Source organism: Aythya fuligula, chromosome W (assembly GCF_009819795.1).
Source record: "Aythya fuligula isolate bAytFul2 chromosome W, bAytFul2.pri, whole genome shotgun sequence".
Lineage (NCBI taxonomy): Eukaryota > Metazoa > Chordata > Aves > Anseriformes > Anatidae > Aythya > Aythya fuligula.
In genome coordinates this window covers 4,038,416-4,066,342 of record NC_045594.1, presented here as the reverse complement: position 1 = coordinate 4,066,342, position 27,927 = coordinate 4,038,416, and the positions used below count along the sequence as shown (strand labels likewise).

The following is a 27,927-nucleotide window of genomic DNA, read 5'->3' as shown; positions in this document are numbered from 1 at the left end:
AACATACATGTATATACAGATTGTTTTTTTTTTTTTGGTATAAGCCAAATATCCATTGGGGGCGGTATTGAGTTTACCTAGCAACGACTGGGTTTATCTAGCAAGGTCTTAGTAGCTGTAGGGGTGGCCTCTGTGAGAACAGTCCAGAAGAGCCAGTTCCAGACAGATCCAAAAGGGCCCCACCACTGGCCAATGCTGTTTTCGCCTCCATGATAGCATATTTAAGAAAGGGAAAAAAACTGCTGCACAGCAGCAGCTGGGAGAGAAGAGTGAGAAAATGTTGAGAGAAATAATTCTGCAGACACCAAGATCACTGAAGAAGAAGGGGGAGGAAGCAGAAGTTCCCATGCAGCCTGTGGAGAAGACCATGATGGAGCAGGCTGTCTCCCTGCAGTCCATGGTGCCCCACTCTGGAGCTGGGGAAGAGAGTGAGGATGAAGGTGTGGCAGAAACAAAGTGTTATGGAATAACCATAACCCCCATTTCCCTGTATTGCTCAGGGGGAGGAGGTAGAAGAGGGTGGATGGTGGGGAAAGTATTTTTAGTTTGCTTTTAATTCTCACTGCTCCAGTTTCTTGTTAATTGGCAATAAATTACATTAATCTCCCCTATGTTGAGTCTGTTTTCCCTGTGATGATAATTGGTGAGTGATCTCCCTGTCCTTATCTCAACTCCTGAGAACTTTTTATCATATTTTTTCCCCCTATCTTTCTGAGGAGGGGGAGTAAGAGAGCAGCAAGGTGTTTCTCAGCTACCCATCATTGTTAAACCACAACGGGGGTGCTGCCGGAATGCTCCACAGTAAAACCTTCATGTTAAGTAAAGAGAAAGGTATGAAATGAATAAATAAATAAATCATATTCAGAGCTGTGCTCAGTTACTCTCAGGAGAAGGGGTTGTAGCCTTTCAGTATTTTAAAGAATACAAGTTGTGTATCTAAATAGCGTCTAAATAGACATTCAAGTTTCAACACATTCTTTCCATAAGAGAAAAAGACACCACTTTCCTATGTTTTGATTTTCATGCAAAGCTCTTCAATTTACTTACATAAGATCTCAGCCTGCTAAAATGGAGGCATGTGAAGAATTGTAACACAGATATAAATTGTATTTTTAATACATATTTAATAGTGAAAAAAAAAAATAGCTTAATTTTAGAACCAAAATTCATGCACTACTACAATGATATTCAGAGGCCTTGATGCATTTACTTTTACGAAAAAGGATTGATCAAAGATTCATAGAGTCATAGAATGGTTTGGGTTGAAGGGACCTTAAAGATCATCTAGTTCTAACCCCCCTGCCATTGGCAGGGACACCTCCCATTAGACCAGGTTGCTCAAAGCCCCATCCAACGTGGCCTCGAACACTTCCAGGAAGGGGGCATCCACAGCTTCTCTGGGAAACCTGTTCCAGTGCCTCACCACCCTCAGAGTAAAGAATTTCTTCCTAATGTCTAATCCAACACTTTTTTAATTAAAGCCATTCCCCCTTGTCCTATCACACTTCCTGACAGAGTCCCTTCACAGCTTTCCTGTAGGCCCCCTGGAAGGCTGCTATAAGGTCTCCCTGGAGCCTTCTCTTCTCCAGGCTGAACAATCCCAATTCCCTCAGCCTCTCCTCATAGGAGAGGTGCTCCAACCGCTTGATCATCTTCATGGTCCTCCTCTGGACTCATTCTAATACACCTATGTCCTTCTTGTGCTGGGGGCCCCAGAGCTGAACACAGTACTCCAGATGGGGTCTCATGAGGGCAGACTAGAGAGGGAGAATCACCTCCCTAGACCTGCTGGCCACACTTCTTTTGATGCAGCCCAGGACATGGTTAGCTTTCTGGGCTGCAAGCGCACATTGCCAGCTCATGTTGAGCTTTTCATCCACCAGTACTCCCAGGTCCTCCTCAGGGCTGCTCTCAACCTATTCTTTGCCCAGTCTGTATTTGTGCTTGAGATTGCTCTATTGTGTTTATGTAGCAAGGTAGCAGGAGGGCTGCAGGGGTGGCCTCTGTGAGAAAAATCTTGCAGCTGTCCCATGTTAGAGAAGAGACACTTCCAGCCAGATCTAAAAGGGACACATCGCTGGATAGAGCCGAGCCAATAAATGTTGTTTGCACCTCTGTGAGAGCATCCTTAAGAAAGGGGAAAAAACTGCTGCTCCACAACAGCTGGGAGAGAGAGAGGAGTAAGAAACAGCCCAGCAGACACCAAGGTCAGTGAAGAAGGAGGGGGAGGAGGTGCTCCAGGTGCCGAAGCAGAAGTTCTCTTGTGGCCTTTAGAGAGGACTATGGTGGAGTAGGTTGTCCCCCTGCAGCCCATGGTGTACCACAGTGGAGCAGATTTCCACACTGCAGCCTGTGGAGGAGCCCACAGTGGAGTAAGTGGATCTACCCTGAAGGAGACTCCAGCCTATAGATAACCCCTGCTGGATCAGACTCCAGGCTGGACCTGTAGCCTGTGGAAAGGAGACCACGCAGGAGCAGGTGTCCTGGAAGGAGCTGCTGCCCGCAGGGGACCCATGTTGGAGCAGTGTGCTTCTGACAGATGGACCCCGTGGTATGGACCCATATTTGAAACAGTCTTGAAAAGCTGCTGCCTGTGGGCAGCCCACTCAGGATCAGTTTGGGAAGGACTGCATCCCATGGGAGGGATCCCACATGGGAGCAGGGGAAGAGAGTGACCATGAAGGAGCCGTGGAGACGAAGTGTTACGGACTGAACACAACCCTCATTTCCCGTTCCCTTGTGCCACTCGGGGGGAGGAGGCGGAAGAGGGTGGATGGGGGGAGGTGATTTTAGTTTCTTTCCTTTGTTTCTCACTTCTCTAGCTTGTTAGTAATAGGTAATAAATTTCTTTAATCTCCCTATGCTGAGTTTGTTTAGCCTGTGAAGATAATTTTTAAGTGATCTCCCTGTCTTTATCTCAACCCTTGAGCTCTTCTCATTATATTTTCTCTCCCTTTCCCTTTGAGGAAGGGGAGTGAGAAAGAGGTTCTGGTGGAGCTCAGCTGCCCAGCTGGGTAAAACCACCACAACATCACATCAGGTCCCATGTAGTTATGCACCTTCACATTCCTTAGATGGTCTTGAACCTGATCTTCTCCTTCAGTGGACAGTTCATCATTGTAGTACTCCAGTACTACATTTTGTTTTCTTTTAGATTTTGTTAGCATGTTTTCATTCTTCCAAGTTTGATGCTTCAGGATATGTAAAGTAAGTCTAACTTAAAAATCGACCACCCTGACTTTCCACAGCTGCAGCCAGTACTTAATTACAAAAATACCATTTCTTAATAAAATGGCTATAGCTTAGAGCAAAGATCAGTAACCTGAAATCAGCATGCCTGAAAATGTAGTACAAAAAAGCAATACTTACAACTCCAAATGAAACTTCTTGGTGTAAAGGATCATGGGATAAGAATTGGAAAGGAGCTGAGGAAGTCAGTGTTGGTGGATGAGTTGATGGAGGGTAGGGAAAGCTTCCTATAGGAAGATGGTCTCCAAACAGTTCTACTTCATTGTCTATCCTTTGAAGTGGCTAAAAGAAACACAAGGTTTGTTCTATTGATTTTTTTTTAATACCAAAAAAACCACAATCTAATTATATGTTATGAGGAGTTGTGGAAATTTTAGTGGAGTTTTATTGGATATATGTGGCAAGATTTTGCTAGTGGTGGTAGTGGCTGCAGGGATAGTCTCTGTGGGAAGAGGTCAGGAGCTGCCCTGTGCCAGACATAGCCAGTTCTATCTGGCTTGTCAGTTCACCAAAACTGAGCCAATCAGTGAAGCTTCTGTGAAAACCAATTTAAGAAAAGGGAAACAAAATCTGGATGGAGAGTAGGAGGGAACAAAAAAGAGTGAAAATCAGCAGAGGTAACACCGAGGTTAGACAAGGAGGGGGAGGAGGTGCTCCATGAAACCAGGGCAAATATTCCCTACAGCCCATGGAGGACCCATATTGGAACAGATCGATATTTCCTGAAGGAACTGCTGCCTGTGGAGAATCCATGCCAGGGCAGATTTTCCTGGTAGGACTGCAGCCCATGGAAAAACCCACACTGGAGCAGAGGAAAGATGTGAAAAAGGTGCATCAGAAAGTGCCTGTTGTGTGCTGACACATACACACACCAAACCCCTTTGTGCTGTTCCTCCCTTGTTGCTAGTGTCAGAGATTCCTGAGGGCTGGTCTAAGCACTGAAGACTGAGGCAAAGAAGGCATTCAGTAATTCTGCCTTCTCTGTATCCTTTGTCAACAGGGCACCCACCTCATTAAGCAGTGGGCTCACATTCCTTAGTCTTCCTTCTGCTATTGCTATATTTGAAAAAACCCTTCTTGTCCTTTACATTCCTTGCCAGATTTAATTCCAGATGGGCCTTGGCCTTCCTTATCACATCCCTACATCCTTTGACAACGTCCCTATATTCTTTCCAAGTAGCCTGTCCCCTTTTCCACATTCCATATACTTCCTTCTTCCATTTGAGTCCTTCCAGGAGCTCCTTGCTCATCCAAGCAGGTCTCCTGCCCCCTTTGCTTGCCTTCTTACTCATAGGAATACATAGATCTTGAGCTTGGAGAAAGTGATGCTTGAATACTGAGCAGCTCTCTTGGACCTCCTTTCCTTCTAGGGCCGTGACCCATGGGATTCCTCCAAGTAGGTCCCTGAAGAGGCCAAAGTTTGCTTTCCTGAAGTCCAGGGCTGCAATCCTACTTCTGAAGTCCAGGGCTGCAATCCTACTTCTTGCCCTGCTTCCTCCTTGCAAGATCCTGAACTCCACCATCTCACGGTCACTGCAGCCAACTGGCTGCTCCCAACCTTCAAATCTCCAACCAGCCCTTCTCTGTTTGTAAGTACAAGGTCCAGCAGCAGCACACCTCTCCTCGTTGTCTCCTTGACTACCTGCATCAAAAAGTTATCATCAGTGCTCTGCAGGAACCCCCTGGACTGTTTGTGCCTAGCTGTATGGTCTTTCCAGCAGATATCAGGGTGGTTGAAATCCCCCATGAGAACCAAGGCCTGTGATTGTGAGGCTATTTCCAACTGTTTGTAGAACATCATCTACCTCCTCTTCCTGATCAGGCAGCCTGTAGCAAGCTCCCACAACAGTATCAGCCATGATAGCCTGCCCTTTAATCCTTACCCATAAGCTCTCAACTTGCTCTTCATCCATCCCTAGGCAGAGCTCGATGCATTCCAGTTGCTTTCTCACATAAAGTACAACTCCACCACCTCACCTTCCTGTCCTGTATTTCCAAAAAAGCACAGAGCCCTCCATGACAGCATTCCAATCATGTGAGTTATCCCACCATGTTTCTGTAATTGCGATGAGATCATAGCCTTGCAACCTCACACAGATCTCCAGTTCATCCTGTTTATTTCCCATGCTACGTACACTGCTATACAAGCATTTCAGGGAGGTGATCGAGCCTATAGGTTTCCCAGGAGGGGTATGCGAGGATCCTTCATAGGCATGTCCTGCACTCACTTCCCCAGCTGCATGCACCCACTGGAGGCATCCTGACTTCAGCCACTTATTGCTACCTACCCTATATCTGTAATTCTCCCCTTCCCCCATCTGTCCTAGTTTAAAGCCCTCCTTACCAGGTTGCCCAACCTGTTTGCAAAGACACATGTGCCCCTCCTAGTGAGGTGGATCCCTTCTCTCCCCATCAGTTCTTGATCTTCAGCAGGGTTCTATGGTCGTAGAAGCCAAATCCTTGTTCCCAACACTAGTGGTGCAGCCAGTCGTTAACTTGGAATATCCGTCTCCTCCTCCCATCCTTCCCCCTCGTTGGAAGTATTGAAGAAAAAAATGACCTGGGCTCCCAGGCCCTTGACCACCATGCCCAGAGCTCTAAAGTACTTCTTGACGGTTTCTAATGTACCCTTGGTGCTGTTAGCACCCACACAGAAAAGCAGCAGAGGATAATAGTTTGACTCATGGACAAGCTTTGGTAGCCTTTCCATGACGTCTCTTATCCGAGCCCCTGGCAGGCAACAAACCTCTCTAGACACGAGGTCAGGGCAGCAGATGGGTGCCTCCGTACCTTTCAGCAGAGAGTCACCCACAACAATCATCTGCTGCTTCTTCCAGGTGTTCCTGCTAGGCCCAGTTGCCTCCCCTGAAGTCTTGTCCAGCTCATCCTCAGCCTAGAAGGCACTGAACCTGTTCCTTAGTGGCAAGGCTTCAGAAGGAGTAACGACCTTTCTCCTCCTATGAAAAGTGATCAGCTTCCAGCCCTCTTCTATAGTATTATGATGTACTACTTCATGTGGAACGGAGTCCTCTGACAACTCCCCTGCTGTATGGTCTCCATGAACACTCTGCCTATCTCCTGCTCATCTTCTTAGACACTTCGCAACCTGCTGACTTCCTCTTGTAACTCCCTTACCTGATGACACAGCTTGTGGACAACAGCATACCTTCTACAGGAGAGCTGACTGTCAGTCCAGGCCTCCCGGGGGGGGCACTCCCTGCAGCCTGAGACCTGAAGAGATGCATCTGCCATCAGAGGGTCTGTCTGGGTCAACACTTCTGCCACAGCTGATGCAGTGACTCCGGCAAGTACCAGGGAATATGCTCTGCAGTGTCATGACCATCTCTGAAGTTGCAGATGCTACTAGGATTGGAAACAAAGGTGCCCTCTTGCACCCTTCTGTGCAGATTGCTGCATCTGTTTGCTGCCTTTCTTAGCTGTGCCCTTGGCCTGAAAAGATCCGGATACGGGGGTCAAGGTGTACTGACACCTCGAAGGGGAGCCCCCCTGTACGCCCTCCCGTACTATTTGCTGTGCTAACTGCTGTGCCATGCCCTGTTTGCCACGCTCCCTAGAGGCTGCTTATACAGGAGTGCGGGGGGGGGGGGGGGGGGGGGGGGGGGGGGGGGGGGGGGGCGTCGTTACTGCTGCCTGCCCATGCCTCGTCAGACGTTCTCGCATGAGCTGCCGGCCCCTGTTGGGTCTCTCTGCTCCTTTGGGGCTTCCTCGGTTCAGGAAAGGCCCCTGTACATCGTGATTCCCCACTTTGCTGCAGAATGTACCCACCCAGAACTGATCGCTTCGGTGAGAGGCGATCATTTTTCACAGAAAACTAAACTCTGCTATTTCACTTATTTACCTTTTCCTGGTACTGAATTCCACATGCTTTAAAACATTCAGATATAAAAGTAATCTGTGGAAGCAAAGGAAAAGGAAAATTGTTTCCCCATTCTGCTGAACAAACTACATAGTCAGCATTTTTAAGGGAATAATTCTTCTAGTAAGATTTGACAGCAAAAAATCAAGCTAAAAGTTAAAAAAGGAAGTCTGCTTCTTAAGTTAAATTAGCAATATAAGTTAAGAAAGAAGCTCTGACATTTTCTGGGGAAAGACTTATCCTGATTGCCAGAGACTATGCAGAACCGTTCCCCCAATGACTATAATGAAATTATTACAATAGTGCCAGTACATGAAATTTGACATACAGCATTTGTTACTGATCAGTCTGAGGAGTATTTGTTAATACTGAAGTTATTTTGTAATTATATATGAATGAAATATTGCTAGAGCTCCGAAGAAACAGGCAGAAGGGTGTAGGTAACCTCTGGCAGAAGATCAGTAAGCAGAAATTACAAAATGTAATTTTTTCCCTCATGTCCAAAATAGCATCTACTCGTATGTTTGCATATGCTCTATTATGGAGACTTTAGCTGTTCAGCCAAGTTTCGTTAAGTGAAAAGAGTCAATAACTTCCATAAGTAGCGGAGAAAAAAAGAGGTTCCAGATAGACCATAGAAGGTTTAAGTAATACTTTTCTCACTGGTGTTCAGGGCGGGGGTGGTGGCGGTGGCGGTGGCTTGGGTTGGGTTGGTTGGTGTTATAGTGGTCACTTTAGATCGACTGTGAATAACGTGATAAAAGCATGCAATAGGAATAGTGCCTTGTGTTTCTGGGCTCCCTACAAAGTTTTTTCTCTGACACTACTGCTGTACTACATTTCAGTGTTCTCTATATTTTTCTTTAACTTCCTGGAAGAACACCACTTTCAGGAGCAGTACATGAAGCAAACTTACGTCAGACAGGAGTACAGGCCTCCGGGGAAACTGAGTGGACAACAGCTGAGGAAATCTTAAGAGAATCAAAATGAATTTCAAAACAAGTCTTGCTGTCCTGGTTTCAGTTAGGATAGAGTTAATTTTCCTCCTAGTAGCTGGTAGGGTGCTATGTTTTGGATTAGGATGAGAAGACTGCTGATAACATGCTGATGTTTTAATTGTTGAAGAGCAGTGCTTACACTAAGCCAAGGACTTCTCAGCTCCTCACTCTGTCCTGCCAGTGGGCAGACCAGGGGTGCAGCAGGAGCTGGGAGGGGACAGACCTAGGACAGCTGACCCAAAGAGGCCAAAGGGGTATTCCATTCCATCTGATGTCATGCTAAACAATATATAGGGGTGGCTAGCCAGGATGGGGGGATCGGCTGCTCGGGGATCGGCTGGGCATCAGTCAGTAGGTGGTTAGCAATTGCATTGTGCATCCCTTGTTTCATACACATTAGTAGTAGAAGTACTATTATTATTATTATTATTATTATTATTATTATTATTATTATTATCCTGTCTGAATAAACTGTCTTTATCTCAACTCACAGGCTTCACTTTCCCGTTTCTCTCCCCCATCCCAGAGAGGGAGGGGGGCGGGTGAGCGAATGGCTGTGTGGTGTTTAGCTGCCGGCCAGGTTAAACCACAACACTTGCTCAAGTAGCACTACTACAAAACCCTATTATTTTAAGTCAGATCCATTTGCTCTCTCAACCAGAATGCTATTGATTAGAAGGAAAAGAGCATCATTTGCTGATCAAGACCTAATTCTTTTAGGAGAGGATATAAGAAGCATTACTTACCAAAAGTGGCTGCTGTGCTTGGAAGGGAACAAATTGCCCTGGAGGTGTCAGATGAGATGGGTGATGCGGAGAGAGGTGAGAAGGATGCAAAAGGAATGGATCATTAGAAATCAGAGGTGGGAATGCTGCATACGGTACTGGTAGATGTTGGACTGAGCATGCCTGAAGCATCTGAAAGAAAATTAATGTTTTTACATCTACTGTGAAAATTCCTATAGAACATTCTTTGTTTATTAAGGAGATTATTAAAAGAAAACAGAGCACTTACCCCTGGCTTTCAAACACAACCCAAACAATAATTCATTCAAAAACTCAATGAACAGTGACTCTAGTAGAGGACAGGGTCTAAAAGTGTGTTGCTACCAGCTACGCTTTTAAGATACAAAAAGCCTTTTACTTCAGATGAAGTCAATAGGAGTTGGGGGTGTTTACTCTGCATTATCAGGTGTAGACTCCCAAGGGGGAAGTAGGTTTACTTACTATAGTAGCTTCTATTCTTTCCATATATTACTTTTATAGACACATACCAAGAAAACAAGCATGAACTATTTTAAGCACTAGTTGGAACTGAAGGACACTTAGATGTCAGATTGTGCCCTAAAACATCTCTATTGCCTGAAATTATAACTAGCCTTAAAAATTCTGTTCGATTCCGTGCTTTGAGAGGACTATTCTTTCCTCCTACTCATGAAGGCACCACCCAGAGCTGGAGTTTCCAATAAAAGCAGACCCTCTCTCCTTTCTGAAGTTACATATCCAAAAGATATTGTGGATCACTCAAGTTTTAACTCAGGAGTTGAGAGAGGGAGTTCGGAGAATCATCAAGTAGCGATAGAGCGCTGACAGCAGGATGCTACTTAGTGTCTTTGCTAACTATGGTGCATTGTGCAAATTAACTAAAGCAAGAAGCCTTGGGCCCCTTACCAAGGTCAGTCTCCTAATAAGAGTGTGAGCCTATCTTAAGAAGCTGGCAGAAACTGGTCCTGCAGATGGACAAGAGCCAAGGAGCAACTGAGTCTGCGCAAAGACAAGAGGTCAACTAGCAGTGACGAGGAAGAGTCATCAACCTTTATCCCTACGACCCCCGATGACCACCACCAGAATACACTGTGCAAGCACAGATGAGAGGAGTTTATGGAAATGACTCCTTGGAACTAATTTTAATATGAAGCGGGGACAGGTTATGAATATGTATAAGCATATTGTGAAACTTCATGCATATGTAACTCCTTACTGCATAGAACCAAGGCAAGTTGCACGACTTTGGCGGGACTACCCCCCGTGCTGCCCAGTGCTGAATAAGTATACCTACTTTACAGTCTTACTGATTGTGGAGTCCGTTTTCCGCAAGTCAGAGTCAAGGTGGTGGTAGGGGCTTCATGGAAGTACTCAGTTTCACTTCCAGGTCTACACATACAGAAATGAGACCCCAAATTTGCATTCTTTCAACTGCTTTTTAATCAGGCATTCCTTTTATGTTTCTGACCATTAAAAGTACAACTCAAAATGGGCTTTTAAAAAATAAGCATCAGTTCTCTTATGTAAACAAAGATGTTTATTAGATACAGTTTTCAAACATTAAACTTCACTGCCCCACTTCCAACCTCATTTACTGTGGTGATGACCCCAAATTGATATTTACACCCAGATGATATAAATACTAATTTACCTCAAATGATCCTCTGAAATAAATAATAAATATGCAGGTACAATGGAACATAGCATTCTATAAAACACATAGGAGGTACTTTTGGAAATATTAAAAGACAGTTCATCAGTTTATATAAAAACCAAGACTAAATAAAAATCATTATAGCTTCAACTATAAGCTAAGGGTATTGCATAAAGATTATCGAGTGACATTCTATAATGCATGTTATACATGAAGTTAGAGTATATGTTAAAGGTCCTTCAGGCTTTCAAATCTATTGCCTTAATCCATGGTTATTCAATACCAAAGAAACAGAATCTATTCCCCAACCAATATTACAATGAGAGGACCTGTCAAACAAGTTTCCATTTTATGTTATATTCTGAAAAAAAAAAATCATTATTTTTATGTAAAACTAGAATGTACATTGATATCTAGTACAAAAAATAAGCAACCATTATAATTATAGAAAATCTTTTCAGAAGTTTATTGAAAAGTTTTCATTTTACAGGCTGATTTTTCCAGTCCATGTCACAAAGGGAGACAGAGGGAGCAATAGAAAACATGAGAAAAAGAGAATGAGAGGAAGAAAACATGAAAAAGAAAAACCAAGATCACTAGGAGGGAGAGGGAGAGGGAGAGGGAGAGGGAGAGGGAGAGGGAGAGGGAGAGGGAGAGGGAGAGGGAGAGGGAGGAGCAAAGAAAGGGGGGAAAGCAAGAGGGAGATAAGTAAGGGGTGAGGGGGGGAGAGCAGGAGTGGAGGAGGGAGAGCAAGAGACAAAGAGAGAGAGGGCAAGTATGGATGAGAAAGGGAGAAGGGGGGTGAGCTCTTGCGAGGAAAAGACAGAGAGGGTTGAGGAAAGGGTGTGGGAGGAGCTGAAAAAGAGCAAGAATGAGAGACTCTCTCATTCAGTGCAGTCAAAGAAGGGTGATACAGAGGCGGTGTGCGCAAGAGAGGGAGCAGAAGGGGGCTGGCAAGAGAGAGCGAGAAACGGCGTGCATGACAGAAAGAGCAGCAGGGCGGCGTGGAGAGGCATAGAATGACGAGCATGGACAAGAGAGCCATGGGGAGTTGTGTGCACAGAGAGGAAAACAGGCAGTACCCATGCATGCTTGTGTTTACAGAGGAAGTGAGACGCACGTCCGCAGATGCTGAGAGAGACAGAGATAAACACAGATACACGCACACATGGACGCAGAGGAAGAGACTGAAGTGCGCAGACACACACAGAGGTAAGTACCAAGGGAGGTAAAGAGAGAGGTGTATGCATACAGATGCAGAGTGTGGGGAAAAAACAAAAGCGCATGCACAGCTTCAGCAAAAGAGAGGTGCACAGGCACAGACAGAGAGAGACAGCAAGAGAGACCAGCACACACAGGAAGAGAAAGCAGTGCATGCACAGATGCAGATGAGGATGGGCAGGGAGAGGTGCGTGTGCAAAGATGCAGAAGAAGAGAGAGGTGTGCACAGACACAAAGAGAAGAGGCACAAGCAGGCACACAGTGACAGAGAGAGGGACAGAAACAGGTATGCACAAATAGAGAGACAGATTGGGGCAGAGATGTGCATGCATGCAGAGGAAGACAGATGGAGGAGCATTGGCACATCAAGAGAGGCAGAGGTGAGGCATTGAGAGAGAGACAGACACATGGGTGCACAGGCACAGAGAGTAACAGAGAAAGAAGGAAACCTACATGCTCACAAGCACAGAGTCTGAGACAGGAGTGTGTGCACAGAGACATGCACACAGACACCGATAAAGGGATACAGAGACGTGCGGGCACTTGAATGCAGAAGAAGAGAGGCATTGAGGCAGGCACACAGGTGCAAAGGGGGGAGGTGGGGAAGAGAGGCATGTGCAGAGATGCAGAGATACAGGTGTGTGCACAGGTTCAGAGGAAGAGACAGAGATATGAACAGACATGCAGACATGGAGAAAGAGAGAAAGAGATGCATGTGTACGTGTACAGGGAGACAGGCATGCACATACATGCAAGTGGGGGCTGGGGACATGCCTGTGCACACAGATATGGAGGGAGACAAAAAGACAGAGATGCACATGCACATGCAGGAAAAGAGAGAGATGTGTGTACACAGACACCAAAAGGCAGAGAGAGAGAGAGAGAGACGTGCACAGACACAGGAAGATACACCTGCACACAGAGGAGTGGGAGGATGTGCACACAGACACACGTGTGCATACACACAAACGCAGAGACAGGCACACAAAGATGCAGCGGGACACACCTGCCCACAGATGCAGAGGAAGAGATGCATGCACACAGAAAGACAGGCATGTGCACAAATGCAGAGAGAGGCAGAGGTGTGCATACAGATGCCAAGGAAAAGAGAAAGGTGCTCAGATTCAGACAGAGAGGAAGAGACAGACAGGCGTGTGCACATACACAGAGGAAGAAAGATAGCTGCATATGCAGAGACACACAGAGACGCAGCGACAGAGAGACAGGGACAGATACACACAAGTGAAGAGCAAGCAATAAATGTTTGTGCAGTCAAGCACAGAAGAAGAGGGACAGGGCGGTGTAGGCACACAGGTGCAGAGAGAGCCATAGAGAGGCTGAGAGACAGAGGAATGTACGTGCATTGGCACAGAGGAAGCAAGAGAGATACATAGACAGATGCATGCACACAGACACGGAGATGTATGCACACATGCAAAGGAGGAGAGAGAAATGTGTGGACAGAGATGCAGAGGAAGAGAAACATGCACAAATACAGGCAGGGAGGAACAGAGAAAGATGTGCACATGGATGCAGAGAAACATGCCTGCACACAGACATGTAGGAAGTAAGATGTGTTCATACAGAGACATGCATACACAGATTCACATGCACACACAGACACATGCACACAGACGCAAATGAGCATGCACAGAAATAGGCAGACACACACCGATGCAAAGGAAGATAGGGATGTGCTCAAATGGGGGGAAGATGTTCTTGCAGAGACATGCCTGCAGAGACAGGGAGGAAGGGAGATGCACGTGCAGACACAGAAACATACACATGGCTAGAGGCAGAGGAGGAGAGAGAGATGTGCGCAGGTGGGGGGGGGCAGAGATGTGCTCACACAGAGGGAGCGAGGCAGAGGCATGAACATACAGTTGGGCATGCATGCAGGTGCAGAGACAGACATGAACCCACACAGATACAGAGGAAGAGCAAACAAGAGAGGCTTGCACAGATTCGTTCAGAGGAAGAGCAGCAAAGAAATACAAGTGCACATAGATGCAGAGAGAGACAGGCATGCACACACACACACAGTTGGAGAGACATGGCTGAAAACATACACAGGAGTAGAGAAATACGTACACAGATGCAGAGTAGAAGAGACAGAGGTGCATGTGCACACAGAAAAAGACAGAGACAGGCAGAGAGAGACAGACGCGTGCATGCACAGATGCAGAGTGGTGGGAGGAGATGTGCGCACGTGCACAGATGCAGAGAGAAGCAGAGATGCACACACAGATGCAGAGGGGGAGAGACAGGTGCACAGGCACAGAGGAAAGGAAACAGAGACACGTGTGTGCACAGGTGCAGAGAGACACAGAAAGAGAGAGAGAGACATACGCACGCAGAGAGGGACATGTGCTTACTGCCACAGAGGAAGAGGCAGATAGACATGCAGGTGCAGAGGAGACGGAGCACCACACACACAAATGTCGTGGGAGAGCCAGAGAGGTGCACATGGGGCAAGGGGCGGGGGGGCGGGGAGAGACCACCATACATGTATGCAGATGCAGTGAGACATGCCAGCACATTGACGAGAAGGAAGAAAGATGTACACACATGTAGAGTGAGATGTATGTGCACGCACAGACTCAGAGGAAGCGAGACAGAGACTTGCACACATACACAGATGCAGAGACAGAGAAACATGCACACACACAGCAATTTGTGTACACACACAGAGATTACTTTGAGTACAGGAATATATCAAGCAGTAAATACTCAGGTCTCTAAACTGAAACTGAAACACCAAGTACAAAATGTATGGGAGAGGAAGAAACAATCTTAGGGAAAAATAAAAATATTAATGAAAATCTATTATATGAATGATTTTTTAAAGATTCTGCTCCTTACACAGGACTCAAGTTTGTTAACAATGGAACAAAGAGGAAATGCTATCAACAGATTGACAAGCAGCATGCCAGAGAGAAGCTGTCATCTCTGATGGAGAATTCAAAGGCATCTGGAAAACATGAATCCGAAGTACTGTCCCTCACCCTTCAATTTAGCTGCTTCACAGTTAGGGAAAAAAATAAAATACTAGCAGTACACACAGAAACACGTGGCCACATCTAAAGTTCTGTTTCACTGTCAAAGACTTTTTCTTCATATCTCCAGGTTAGAGAACATAAACATTGCAGTAGCATGGGAAAAACTGTGTTACATACTACCAATGAGAACCCAGCCTGCACAGAGCTGACAGTACCAAGAACAAAAACACTTGGATGATCCAAGACTACATTCATTACAAAAAAATTCCCACACAACAGAAATAACTGGTAAAGCAAATGGTTACTGGGCTTGTGAACACCATGTTTAATTAACTCCTAATTTATATTCAAAAACAAACAAAAAAAAAGTAGTTGTGATTTTTCCAAGGTTGGTTTTCAATCTCCATTTATAACAATTAAACTTCTTGAAGCAGAGGGTTCCCACTTCACTCTTGTGGCCCTGATGCTCTGTTAGCATTTAATGATGATACTTTCATAGGAAGTCGTATAGTAAAATACGATTGAAAAGTATCTTCTACCAGCTGATACATGAAAATTCCTAGGAAAAATATTCACAGAATCACAGAATCACAGAATCACAGAATGGTTGAGGTTGGAAGGGATCGCTGGACATCATCTGGTCCAACCCCACCTGCTCAAGCAGGGCGACATAGAGCAAGTTGCATAGGAGCATGTCCAGATGTATGCATGTGCATTTGTGTCTGTGTGCCATCTACTTGGCCAGTCATTTCATTGTAGATTATTAGGTAGGTCAAGAATGACTTCCCTTTGGTGAATCCATGCCGACTGTTCCTGATGATTTTCTTCTCCTACATGTGCCTGGAAATCCTGTTTTCCAGGATTACCTGCTCCATCACCTTCCCAGGGATCAAGGTGAGACTGACTGGCCAGTTCCCCAGGTCGTCCTCCTTGCCTTTCTTGAGGACAGGAGGGACATATGATTTCCTCCAGTCTTCGGGTACTTCTCCTAGTTGCCATGATTGACCAAAGATTATCAAGAGTGGCCTTGCAATGATGCATGAGCTTCCTTAGTGCTTGTGGGTGCATCCCATTAGGGCCCGTGGACTTATGAATATCCAGTTTGCTTACATTTTCCCTGAGCTGGTCCTCTTCCATCTAAGATATATCTTCCTTGCTCCAGACTTTCCCCCAGTCTCTGGAGTCTCAGATTCCTGAAGGCCGTTCTTGCTAATAAAGACCGAGGCAAAGAAAGCATTCAGTACCCTGGATTTTTCCCTGTCTTCTGTAACTAGCTCCCCCATTTCATTGAGCAGTGGGCCCACAGTTACTCTACTCTTCCTTTTCTCACCTATGTATTTATAGGCTTCCTTTTGGGCTTTAGTTTTCCTAATTTTAACCCTGGATGCTCAGATGCTCAGAAAATGTCTCCTCATTCCTCCCAGGTTACCCAACCTTGCTTCCACTCTCTATAGGCTTCCTTTTTCTCCTTGAATTTGTCCAGGAGCTCCTTGTACATCCATGCAGACATTTATGCCTGACCTCCTCTTTGTTGGGAGGCATTGCTCTTGAGCTTGGAGGAGGCTACTGTGGTGGTTTTACCCTGCTACACAGCTGAACTCCACCATAACTGCTCTCACTCCCCCTCCTCAGAGGAACAGGGGGAGGAAATACGATGGAAAAGGGCTCAAGGGTTGAGATAAGGTCAGGAAGATAAATCACCAATTACCATCATGGGCAAAACAGACTCAGCATAGAGAGATTAATATAATTTATTGCCTATCACTAACAGACTAGAACAGTGAGAAACTAAAAGCAAACTCAAAACACCTTCCCCTCTCATCCACTGTCTTCTACATCCTTCCCCCTGAACGGAGAATGGGGGTTGTGGTCCGTCTATAACGCTTTGCCTCTGATGCTCCTTCTCAGTCACTTTCTTCCCCTGCTCCAAAGTTGGATCCCTCCCATGGGATACAGTCCTTCCCAAACTGATGCTGTGTGGGCTTCCCACAGGCAGCAGCTCTTCAGGAATTGCTCCAGTATTGGTCTATACCATGGGGTCCATTCATCAGGAGCAGTTTACTCCACCATGGGTCCCCCACGGGCAGCAGCTTCTGCCAGATCACTTGCTCCTGCATGAGCTCCACTCCACGGGCTAGAGGTCTAACACCCCGACTGCCGGTACTAGGCTGGATGTTCCAAGGAAGGATCCCCTCTACACATCATGCTACTGATGCTACATGGAGCAAGTGGGTTGCACTGATTACTCAGCAGGCTCGAATAGGAAAACCCAGTCGCTCAGGAATATTGGAAGTGATTATGGACTGGCCGGAAGGCAAATACTTTGGGATATCATCAGAGGAGGAGGTGGGTCGTGCTGAAGAAGCCCCACTGTACAACCAGTTACCAGAAAATGAGAAGCAATATGCCCTGTTCACTGATGGGTCCTGTTGTATTGAGGGAAAGCATCGGAGATGGAAGGCTGCTGTATGGAGTCCTGCATGACGAGTTGCAGAAGCTGCTGAGGGAGAAGGTGAATCGAGTCAGTTTGCAGAAGTGAAGGCCATTCAGCTGGCTTTAGTTATTGCTGAACAAGAAAAGTGGCCAGTTCTCTATCTCTCTAGTGATTCATGGATGGTAGCAAATGCCCTGTGGGGGTGGTTACAGCAATGGAAGCAAAACAACTGGCAGCGCAGGGGCAAACCCATCTGGGCTGCTGCATTGTGGCAAGATATTGCTGCTTGGGTAGAGAACCTGGCTGTACAGGTACGCCACGTAGATGCTCATGTGCCCAGGAAATAGGCTACTGAAGAACATCAAAACAACCAGCAGGTGGATCAGGCTGCTAAGATTGAAGTAGCTCAGGTGGACCTGGACTGGCAGCATAAAGGTGAATTATTTATAGCCCGATGGACCCATGACACCTCAGGCCATCAAGGTAGAGATGCAACATACAGATGGGCTCGTGATCGAGGGGTGGACCTGACCATGGACGCTATAGCACAGGTTATTCATGATTTTGAAACATGTGCTGCAGTCAAGCAAGCCAAACGGTCAAAGCCTCTTTGGTATGGAGGACGATGGCTGAAATATCAATATGGAGAGGCCTGGCAGATTGATTACATGACACTCCCTCAAACCCGCCATGGCAAGTGCCATGAAGCAACCACCGGATGGCTGGAAACATATCCTGTGCCTCATGCCACCGCCCGGAACACTATCCTGGGCCTTGAAAAGCAAGTCCTATGGCGACATGGCACCCCAGAAAGAATAGAGTCAGACAATGGGACTCATTTCCGAAACAACCTTATAGACACTTGGGCCAAAGAGCATGGTATTGAGTGGGTGTATCACATCCCCTATCATGCACCAGCCTCCGGGAAAGTTGAATGATACAATGGACTGTTAAAGACTACACTGAAAGCAAAGGGTGCTGGGACATTCAGAAACAGGGATACGCATTTGGTAAAGGCCACCTGGTTAGTCAATACTAGGGGATCTGCCAACCGAGCTGGACCTGCCCAATCAAACCTGTTACGTACTGTAGAAGGGGATAAAGTTCCTGTAGTGCACGTAAGAAACATGCTGGGTAAAACAGTCTGGGATACTCCTGCCTCAAGAAAAGGCAAAGCCATTCATGGAATTGCTTCTGCTCAGGGACCTGGATGCACTTGGTGGGTAATGCAAATTAATGGGGAGGTCTGGTGTGTACCTCAAGGGCATTTAATACTGGGTGAGAATAGCCCATAAGTTCAATTGAATCATGTTAATTATTATATGATACTGTATGTCATCACTACTATGACTACTATATACCCTAGATGAAAATGGTGATTAATTAGAATGTATGGGAAAGAGTGTAACCTGAGCATGACATAAATGGTATGGAATAAGGGGTGGATAGATGTCCTGGTTTCAGTTAGAACAGAGTTAATTTTCTTCCAAGTAGCTGGTAGGGTGCTATGTTTTGGCTTAGGATGAGAAGAATGCTGATAGCATGCTGATGTTTTAATTGTTGCAGAGCAGTGCTTACACCAAGCCAAGGACTTTTCAGCTTCTCACTCTGTCCTGCCAGTGGGCAGACCAAGGGTGCAGCAGGAGCTGGGAGGGGACAGACCTAGGACAGCTGACCCAAAGTGGCCAAAGAGGTATTCCATACCATCTGACATCATGCTGAACAATATATAGGGGTGGCTAGCTGGGTGCAGGAGGGCCTGGCTGCTCGGGGTTAGGCTGGGCATTAGTCAGCAGGTGGTAAGCAATTGCATTGTGCATCCCTTGTTTCGTACACATTATTATTAGTGTTACTATTATCATAATAGTAATAATTATTATTTTTGTTATTATTTTCCTGTCTGAATAAACTGTCTATCTCAACTCACAGGCTTCACTTTCCCATTTCTCTCCCCCATCCCAGAGAGGGAGGGGGGAGGGTGAGCGAACAGCTGTGTGGTGTTTAGCTGCCGGCCGGGTTAAACCCCAACAGGGTAGAAAGAACTGGGACAACAGTGCTACTTTTTGGGGACACCAAGCTTAGGCTAGGGGATAAAATGATCACTGTGCAGTTATTGTATGTACCCAAGGAATGGACTAACTTGTTGGGAAGGGATTTGATGATGAAATTGGCCACTGGAATAGTAAGTTGTTAGACTGGAATATCGGTGTTATTAATGGGGTGCCTTCAGATCCTGAGAGCAAAGATATATTCACCTTTGAGTGGGAAGACCCTGAAATGGGGCGGATGCAACAATACAGATGGACAGTTTTACCTCAGAGGTTTACAGAGTCACCAAATTTATTTGGGCAAGTTCTAGGACAGGTTTTGGAGCAATTCCATATGCCGGAAGGGGTGTTACTGTCACAATATGTGGATCATCTTTTATCATCAGGACAGGAGAAAACAGTTGTGAAGGAAGCCACTAACAAACTATTCAGCTTTCTGGGAAAACAGGGCTTGAGAGTATCAAAAAATAAATTGCAATATGTGGAAAGAGAAGGCAAGTATTTAGGGCATCCATCTAGTGTCTGAGGGAAAATGAAGAATAAGTCCAGAAAGGATTCAGGGAACTGTTGAGCTACCCCTACCCAAGAACTGAGAAAGATTTTGTGGTTAATGGGATATTGTCGATAATGGATAGAAGCATATGCTCAGAAGACAAAAGGGTTTTATCTTAAATTATTAGAGGAGGAGTCTAATATACTTGAATGGACAGAAGAGGCAAAGGAGTTATTAGAAAAAATTGAAGCAGAGCTTAATCACACCACCAGTCTTAGCTCTTCCCACATTAAATAAGCCTTTTTATCTGTTCTCTACTGTGGATCGGGGAGCAGCATTGGGAGTATTCACCCAGGAGTGGGGTGGGATAAGTGGCAGCCAATGGCTTAGTTCTTTAAACTGCTGGACCCAGTTTCCAGAGGATGGCCTGAATGTCTCCAAGCTGTAGCAGCAACTGCTATTCTGGTGGAAGAAAGCAGGAAATTAACCTTTGGGGGTCATCTTATAGTTACTACTCCACACCAGGTTAAGACGACATCGACTAAGAGAGCTGGGCACTGGCTGACTGACTCTAGGAGTCAAACTTCTTCACAAACAACGTCTCTCATTGGCTCAGCTCTGGTCCCTTTTGGACACAGCTGAAACTGGCCCTTGTCTAGCATGGGGCAGCTTCAGGACTCTTCTCACAGAGGCCACCCCTGCAGCCCCCTGCTACCAAACCCTTACCATGCAAACTCAATACTGTGATCCTTGAATATTAACTAACTATCTTGTTATATATTTATATATAACAAGATAGTTAGTTATATTTATAACTATATTTATATTGCTTAGTCAGGAGATTATGATCTAGTGGCAATTACAGAGACATAGTGGGACAGCTCAAATGACTGGAATGTGGTCATGGATGGTTATGGCCTTCTCAGGAAAGACAGGCCAGCAAGGTGAGGTGGTGGAGTTGCTCTTTACATGAGAGAGCAACCACAATGTATTGAGTACTGTCCAGGGGCGGATGAGGAGCGAGTTGAGAGTCTGTGGATGAGAGTTAAGGGACAGGCTGGCATGGGGGATACTGTTGTGGGTGTCTATTACGGGCCACCAGATCAGGGTGAAGAAGTTGACGAGGCCTTCTAGAGGCAGCTGATAGCAGCCTTGCAATTACATGCTCTGGTTATCGTGGGGGATTTCAACTACCCTGACATTTGCTGGAAGGCCTACTCAGCCAGCCATCCACAGTCCAGGAAGTTCCTCCAGTGCATTGCTGATAACTTCCTGATGCAATTGGTGGATGTGTCATCTAGGAGAGGAGCGCTGCTGGATCTTGTCCTCACTAACAAGGAGGGGCTGGTTGAAGAGGTGAAGGTTGAGGGCAGCCTTGGTTTCAGAAACCATGAGATGGTGGAGTTCAGGATCTCACGTGGCAGGAACAAAACACCAAGCAGAGTCACAACCCTGGACTTCAGTAGGGCCAACTTTGGCCTTTTCAAGCAATTTCTAGGGGAAATCCCATGGGACAAGGTACTTGAAGGAAAAGGGGCCCAGGATAGTTGGTAAGCTTCTTCCAAGCTCAAGATCAGAGCATCCCAACAGGTAGGAAGTCATGAAAGAGAGCCAGAAGACCTGCATGGTTAAACAGGAAACTGTTGGGCAAACTCAAGTGGAAGAGGAGAGTCTGCAAATCATGGGAATATAAGACTGTTGTCAGAGGATGTAGGGAGGCAACTAGGAAAGCTAAGGCCTCCTTAGAATTAAACCTTGCAAGAGGGGTCAAGGACAATAGAAAGGGATTCTTCAAATACATTGCAGATAAGACTAACACTAGAGGCAATGTAAGCCCACTGATGAATGAGGTGGGTGCCCTAGTGACAGAAGATAAAGAGAAGGCAGTTACTGAATGCCTTCTGTGTCTCTGCCTATAATGCCGGAGGCTGTCCTGAGGAGCCTTGTACCCCTGAGGCCCCAGAGGAAGTTGGGATAAAGAAGGAGTTTGCCTTGGTGGATGAGGACTGGGTTAAGGACCGATTAAGTAAGCTGGACATCCATAAATCCATGAGTCCTGATGGGATGCACATGCGGGTGCTGAGGGAGTTGGCAGCAGTCATTGATAGGCCACTCCCCATCATCTTTGGTAAGTTGTAGGGAATGGGAGAGGTGCCTGAGGACTGGAGGAAAGCAAATGTCACTCCAGTCTTCAAGAAGGGCAAGAAGGAGGACATGGGTAATGATAGACTGGTCAGCCTCACCTCCATCTCTGGTAAGGTGAAGGAACAACTTGACATTGTCTCTAGACATATCAAGGATAAAAAGGTCATTAGGGGCAGTCAACATGGCTTCACCAAAGGGAAGTTGTGCTTGACCAACCTGATAGCCTTTTATGAAGACATAACTAGGTGGATAGATGATGGCAAAGCAGTGCACGTGGTCTATCTTGATTTCAGTAAAGCATTTGACGCTGTCTCCCATAGCATCCTTGCAGCTAAACTGAGGAAGTGTGGTCTGAATGATCGGGTAGTGAGGTAGACTGTGAACTGGCTGAAGAAAAGAGAGTTGTGGTCAATGGAACAGAGTCTAGTTGGAGGCCTGTATCTAGTGGAGTCCCTCAAGGGTCAGTACTGGGACCAGTATCATTCAATATATTCATCAGTGACTTGGACGAGGGAATAGAGTGCACTGTCAGCAAGTTTGCTGATGATACTAAACTGGGAGGAGTGGCTGACACGCCAGAAGGCTGTGCTGCCATCCAGCGAGACCTAGACAGGCTGGAGAGTTGGGCAGGGAGAAATTTAATGAAATATAATATTGGCAAGCATAGAGTCCTGCATCTGGGTGAGAACAACTTCAGGTAGCAGTATAAGTTGGGGACTGCCCTGCTGGAGAGCAGCGTAGGGGAAAGGGACCTGGGGGTCCTGGTGGACAACGGGATGACCATGGGCCAGCACTGTGCCCTTGTGGCCAAGAAGGTTAATGGCATCCTGAGGTATATTAGAAGGGGTGTGGTTAGTAGGTCGAGAGAGGTTCTCCTCCCCCTCTACTCTGCCCTGGTGAGACTGCATCTGGAATATTGCATTTGGTTCTGGGCCCCTCAGTTGATCTTTCAAGGTCCCTTCTAATCCCTAACATTCTGTGATTCTGTGATTCTTTGATAAGCTTGAGGTTGAGAGATCTCTTACCCAGCATCTGATGTTTACAGCAAGGTGAGAGACATTTCTGTATGCATGCAACGTTTCTTTATATGGAGCTTAAGCGACACTTCATATACATTGAGCTGGCTTAATCAGTGGGCGTATAGTAAGTAGTAGAGGGTTTGACTGCTGGTTAACCATAATAGAGTGCTTGACTGCTATCTCTGCTTAATCATTGATTTCTGTTTAATACATTCTTTTGATTAACTTCACGATGAGCACTTGTTTCTCTCATTCACCTGCAACACAAGCCTGGCTCCATCTCCTCAGTAACTCTTCTTTGCTACCGAAAGGCTGCTATTACACACCTCTCCTTCTTAATGCCTTCTCTTTTCCAGGCTGAACAAGTCCAGCTCCCTCAGCATCTCCTCATAGGGCATGTGCTCCAGTCCATAGACCTGGTGTCCCTCTGATGGACTTGTTTCAATTTGTACATGTCTTTTATTAAGAGGTCCAAAACTGGACACTATTCCAGATGCTGTTTAAGTACAGATTAAAAGGGAATAATATCACTTCCCTCAGACTACTAGTTACACTTCTGTTGATACAGCCCAGGACACTGTTAGACTCTCACTTCCAGAGCAAACTGTTAGCTCATATTTAGCTTACAGTTCACTAGAATCCCCAGAGCCTTTTCAGCAGAGTTTTCCCCCAGCCAGCCACTTCTCAGTCTGGACCATTTAATGGCAGTCTTGCTCTTGACTGTATCAACTGAACCTCCTAGTTCAGCAATGTCCACAAAATTGATGAGGTGCAATCTGTCTCCTTCTCCAGGTCTCTGAGAAAAATGTTGAACAGAAATGGTTCCAGGATAGACCCCAAGCAACTCTACTTGTTACTGGGCCCCCCATGTAGAGCATTAACCATTAACTACTTCCCTCTGTGCCTGAAGATTCAGTCAGATTTTCACCCACCTAGACTATAATGTCCCAACTTGGATATAAGGATGCTGTGAGAGATGACATCAAAAGCCTTTTTGAAGTCAAGGTAAATCACCTCCTTTGCTCTTCCCTTGTCTACCAGTCCAGTTATTTCATCATAGATGGTAATCAGGTTGATCAAGTGTGATTTACTCTTGGTAAACCCATTCTGGCTCTTCCCAATGACCTCCTCTTTCATGTGCCCAGAAATGCATTCCAAGAAGACACATTCCATAATTTTCCCAGGGACTGACCAGCCTGTAGTTCCCTGGATCCCCCTTATTGCCCTTTTTGAAGATGGGTGCAACTGCTCTGCAGTTGTTGGGACACACACACACCATTTCCACAATGTTTCAACAATGATGGAGAACAGCCTCACAGTGACATCAGCAAACTCTCAGCATTCTTGGATGCTATAGCAGTTAGCATGGTAGTCCTAGCTAGCATATCTATTAGCATAAGCCCATGAACTTTAATTGACTTTTCTCTGTAGTAGAAGTAGACAAAATATGATCTGCCACTTATCACAAACAGAATAGTTTTGGTGTGCTCAGGAAAATAGATAGCCACACTAATGTAAACAATTTGTTAATCATCAAGAAGTGCAAAGTGTCCAGAATGAGCAGATTGTGAGTGACAGCAAGTCTGTAAATGACAGCACAATTTGGACAGACTAATTGAAGTATTCTTTACCCAGTCCTATAATTAAGGATATACAAGAACACTGGAGTGACCAAGAGTTTCTTAAAAGACTCCAGGAAGGAAAGCCCCATGACCTTACACTGGGACCCAGAACCATCTCTCCAACTTCAAGGAATCCAGGGAGTGGAAAAGATCTTAGAAAAACCTCATGACTCTGTGCCAGGACAGCATGGCAGGAACCAACATGCTGACCTACCTGAGCTCTCTTCAGGACCACACCACCTCTTCTGAAGAAGGAGGAGGCCATGTTAGAAACCACTATGCTGACCTGCCTGACTTCTCTTTCTCACTGCACCATCTCCTCCATGACACAGGGAAGTTGTGCAATTTGTAAAATTACAATATATATTTGTGATTAAAGTGCTTTGGTATCCAAATCTATTTAGCCTACACAGTGTCTCCTTGTTTAAAACCAAAACAGATGTATCTCATGTACTTGTAAGGATTTCTCAAGAGATCTGACTCAATCCTCCTCCACTACTGGTATCTCTTTTCCTCCTTGAACCAAGTCTTTAGGCACAAAGGCCTGGGAGACCTTGTTAGTAAAGATCAAGGCAGAGAAAGCATTGAATATCTAAACCTTATCTGCCTCCACTGTCACTAAATCAACCACCACATTCAGCAATGGACCCACATTTTCCTTGTTCACCCTTTTACCAATAACAAAGCAGTACAAGCTCTTGTTACCCTTGAAATCCATCACAAGAATCAACAATACCTGAGTTTTGGTTCCTATCCTCACATGGCCAGGCAATGTTTCTGTATTCTGCCTTTATTTCCTGTCCTTGCTTCCACTTCCTGTATACATCCTTTTTGCATTGGAGCTCACTCATTAGTTCCCTACTTAGCCAAGATGGACTCCAGATCCATCTATTCATTTTCACAAGTATTCAGATGGACTATTCTTGTGTTTGAAGGAGGAAGTCCTTGAAGACCTGAAAGCTCTCTGAAACTCCTCTGTACTTCAGAGCTGACTCCCCACCAAATCTCATTCACTAATCCCCTGAAAAAGTTCAAGTCTGCTTTCCTGAAATGCAAGGTCTGTACTCTGCTTCTTGCTTTCCTCACTCCCCTCAGGATCTTGAGCTCCACTTTTTCATGGCTACTACAGTCAAGGCTGCCACTGATTACCACATCCTCAGTTATTCATTGTTCACGAGGAATAGATACAGCATCACCCTAGTTGTCCTATCAAGTACCTGTACATCATCACCCCTGCAACACCCTCCAGAAGCCTCCTGGACTGTTTTTGTCCCAGTGTTGCCCTTCTAGCATATGTCAGGGAGTTTAAAGTCCCCCATAAGAACCAGGGTCTGTAATCTGGAAACTCCCTTGGGTTATTTAAAGAAGGCCTTGTCCCCTTCTTCACAATGACCAGGTGGTCTGTAACAAGCTCCCACCATGATATCACCCTGTATTAGCCTCTCCTCTTTTCCTGACACACGAGTTCTCAAACAGCCTGTCACCCATTCCATAGAAGAGCTCTATATGCTTGAGCTATTACTTCATGTAAAGGGCAATCCCCTCTGCTTCCTTGCTTGTCTTTCATAAAGGGCTGTTAGCTGTAAAAACTCTTAAAAGCTAACATTTTATAAGACCATTTCCAGATAAAAGCTCTAGGTGAGCTTCCTGATAGTACTTGATCATCTTTGAAAGTCTTTCCCTCTAAGCATCTGAATGTGTAACTGCTAATGGATAGGATAAGAGGCCAGATCAAAAACCAGTATCCATTTTTAGCAAAAAAAAAAAAACAAAAACACCACAACATGAGAAGATGGTATAACTCTATGAAAGCTCAATACGTTTACTAGCTCTGTCTTACACTCTTATACCATTACAATCTACCCTTGGAAATTATAGTTTTTATTTTACATCAGGGAAAGCTGTATGGGTAGTGAAACTCCAGGCTTCCCATCTCCTAAGTCTAAGTCGAGAATCAATATAATTAAACCATACTTACTGGAGGAGGCACACTACAGATAGGAAGGTGCTGTTCACTGATTGCCACAGAACAGCCTGGGACCTGCTGTGTGCTGCAGGCTGGTATGTGCTGGGTTGTACAAAGTGGAATTCCATGCTGTGCCACTGTTGTCACTGTGTATGAGACAGGGACTGCGCCTTGATGGATCTGCACCAAAAAAACAAGTGTATAAAGTAAGCTGTTATGAGGGCTTTGGACACTTATGACATAGCATAGAAAACAAGCTTTCACATAACATACCAGAAAAATATTTTTTACTCTGAAGTTGTGAAAGAATGCAAATACCTGTAATCCCTTTCCTTAAAAAATAAAAAATATCATTGGAGTATCACTCTTCAATTAGTGCTTTTAGGGCAAGGCCAGGAGGGAGCTCTCAACTTAAGATGTTAAATCTTCCAAGGCACCATTAGAAGCACTCAAAATCATCTCAAATTCATCAAAGCTATCTCCCCTCCCCCGCCCCCCACCACTAAGGTTAGTTCTTAGAGAAAATAAGCAGCAGTAACTGCCATATAAAAGCCAGTCAGAAAAAAAAGGGATGGGGTGTGATGCGTGTGACCTACAAGTAACTAAAGAATCTCCTCAACTTGTCTTTGCAAAGTAATTAAATGTTAATCCAGAGACTTATATCTTCAAAGAACAAGAACTTCTGATAAATTTTCTTTGGGTAGAAGGTACTCTGGACCCAGACACTGCTCAATTCCTTGCATTACATCAGGAAACCAGCAAAAAAACTGCAAAGAATCATAGGCAGGGAATGTGGATCCACTGAAAGAAAACATTTTGAAGAACCTTCCTTCACAATCTAAAATAGAACCTACCCTTGGAAAATGAAGAAACAAGGACAGCTCATTAAAAAGGTGAAAATAAATTGAAGAGGGCTAAGCTATTGAACTGGCCACTAGGTCAAAACAGGAACACTACACAGATGACTGAATAAAACTTCAAATTTCAAAAATGCACATATTTGGGACAAAAAACAAACAAACAAACAAACAACCACTCATCAGAAGCAGTGACTTTGACCTATTTCCAGATCAGGTACCAATGCAAATATTTTGTATGAGGTCTATTGGAGAGTTTTTAATGCCACAACTGTTGGATGTTTGAAGGTAGTGCTAAATGCAGTTCAGGAGAGGTTGCCATTGCTCTCAGTGCAGAAAGAAAGATAAATATAAGAGAAAGTGGATCCCTCTCTAGCATAGTCTGTGCAAAGCACCATCATTAACCACGTTCATTCTGAAAACATTTATACCTGATTTTGGATGGTGCTTGGAAAGTAGTGGCAGAATCACAGAATTTTTAAGGTTGGAACGGACCTCTGGAGATCATCTGGTCCAACCCCCCTGCTTAAGCAGAGTCATCTAGAGCAGGTTGCCCAGGACCACGTCCAGACAGCTTTTTG

General features: G+C 45.3%; 1 protein-coding gene across 1 annotated transcript in view; it reads right to left on the bottom strand.

Annotated features, from left to right (window-relative positions):
- The window catches only part of LOC116501269 (E3 ubiquitin-protein ligase RNF38-like), a 129,204-nt gene that overhangs the window by 11,011 nt on the left and 90,266 nt on the right, over positions 1-27,927 (bottom strand). Inside the window, exons 5-7 of the mRNA XM_032206790.1 lie at positions 26,502-26,669; positions 8,871-9,041; positions 3,370-3,531 (exon numbers count right to left, since the gene is read on the bottom strand). Of these exons, the coding sequence (XP_032062681.1) occupies positions 3,370-3,531; positions 8,871-9,041; positions 26,502-26,669 (501 nt within the window). The remainder of the gene's footprint in view (positions 1-3,369; positions 3,532-8,870; positions 9,042-26,501; positions 26,670-27,927) is intronic.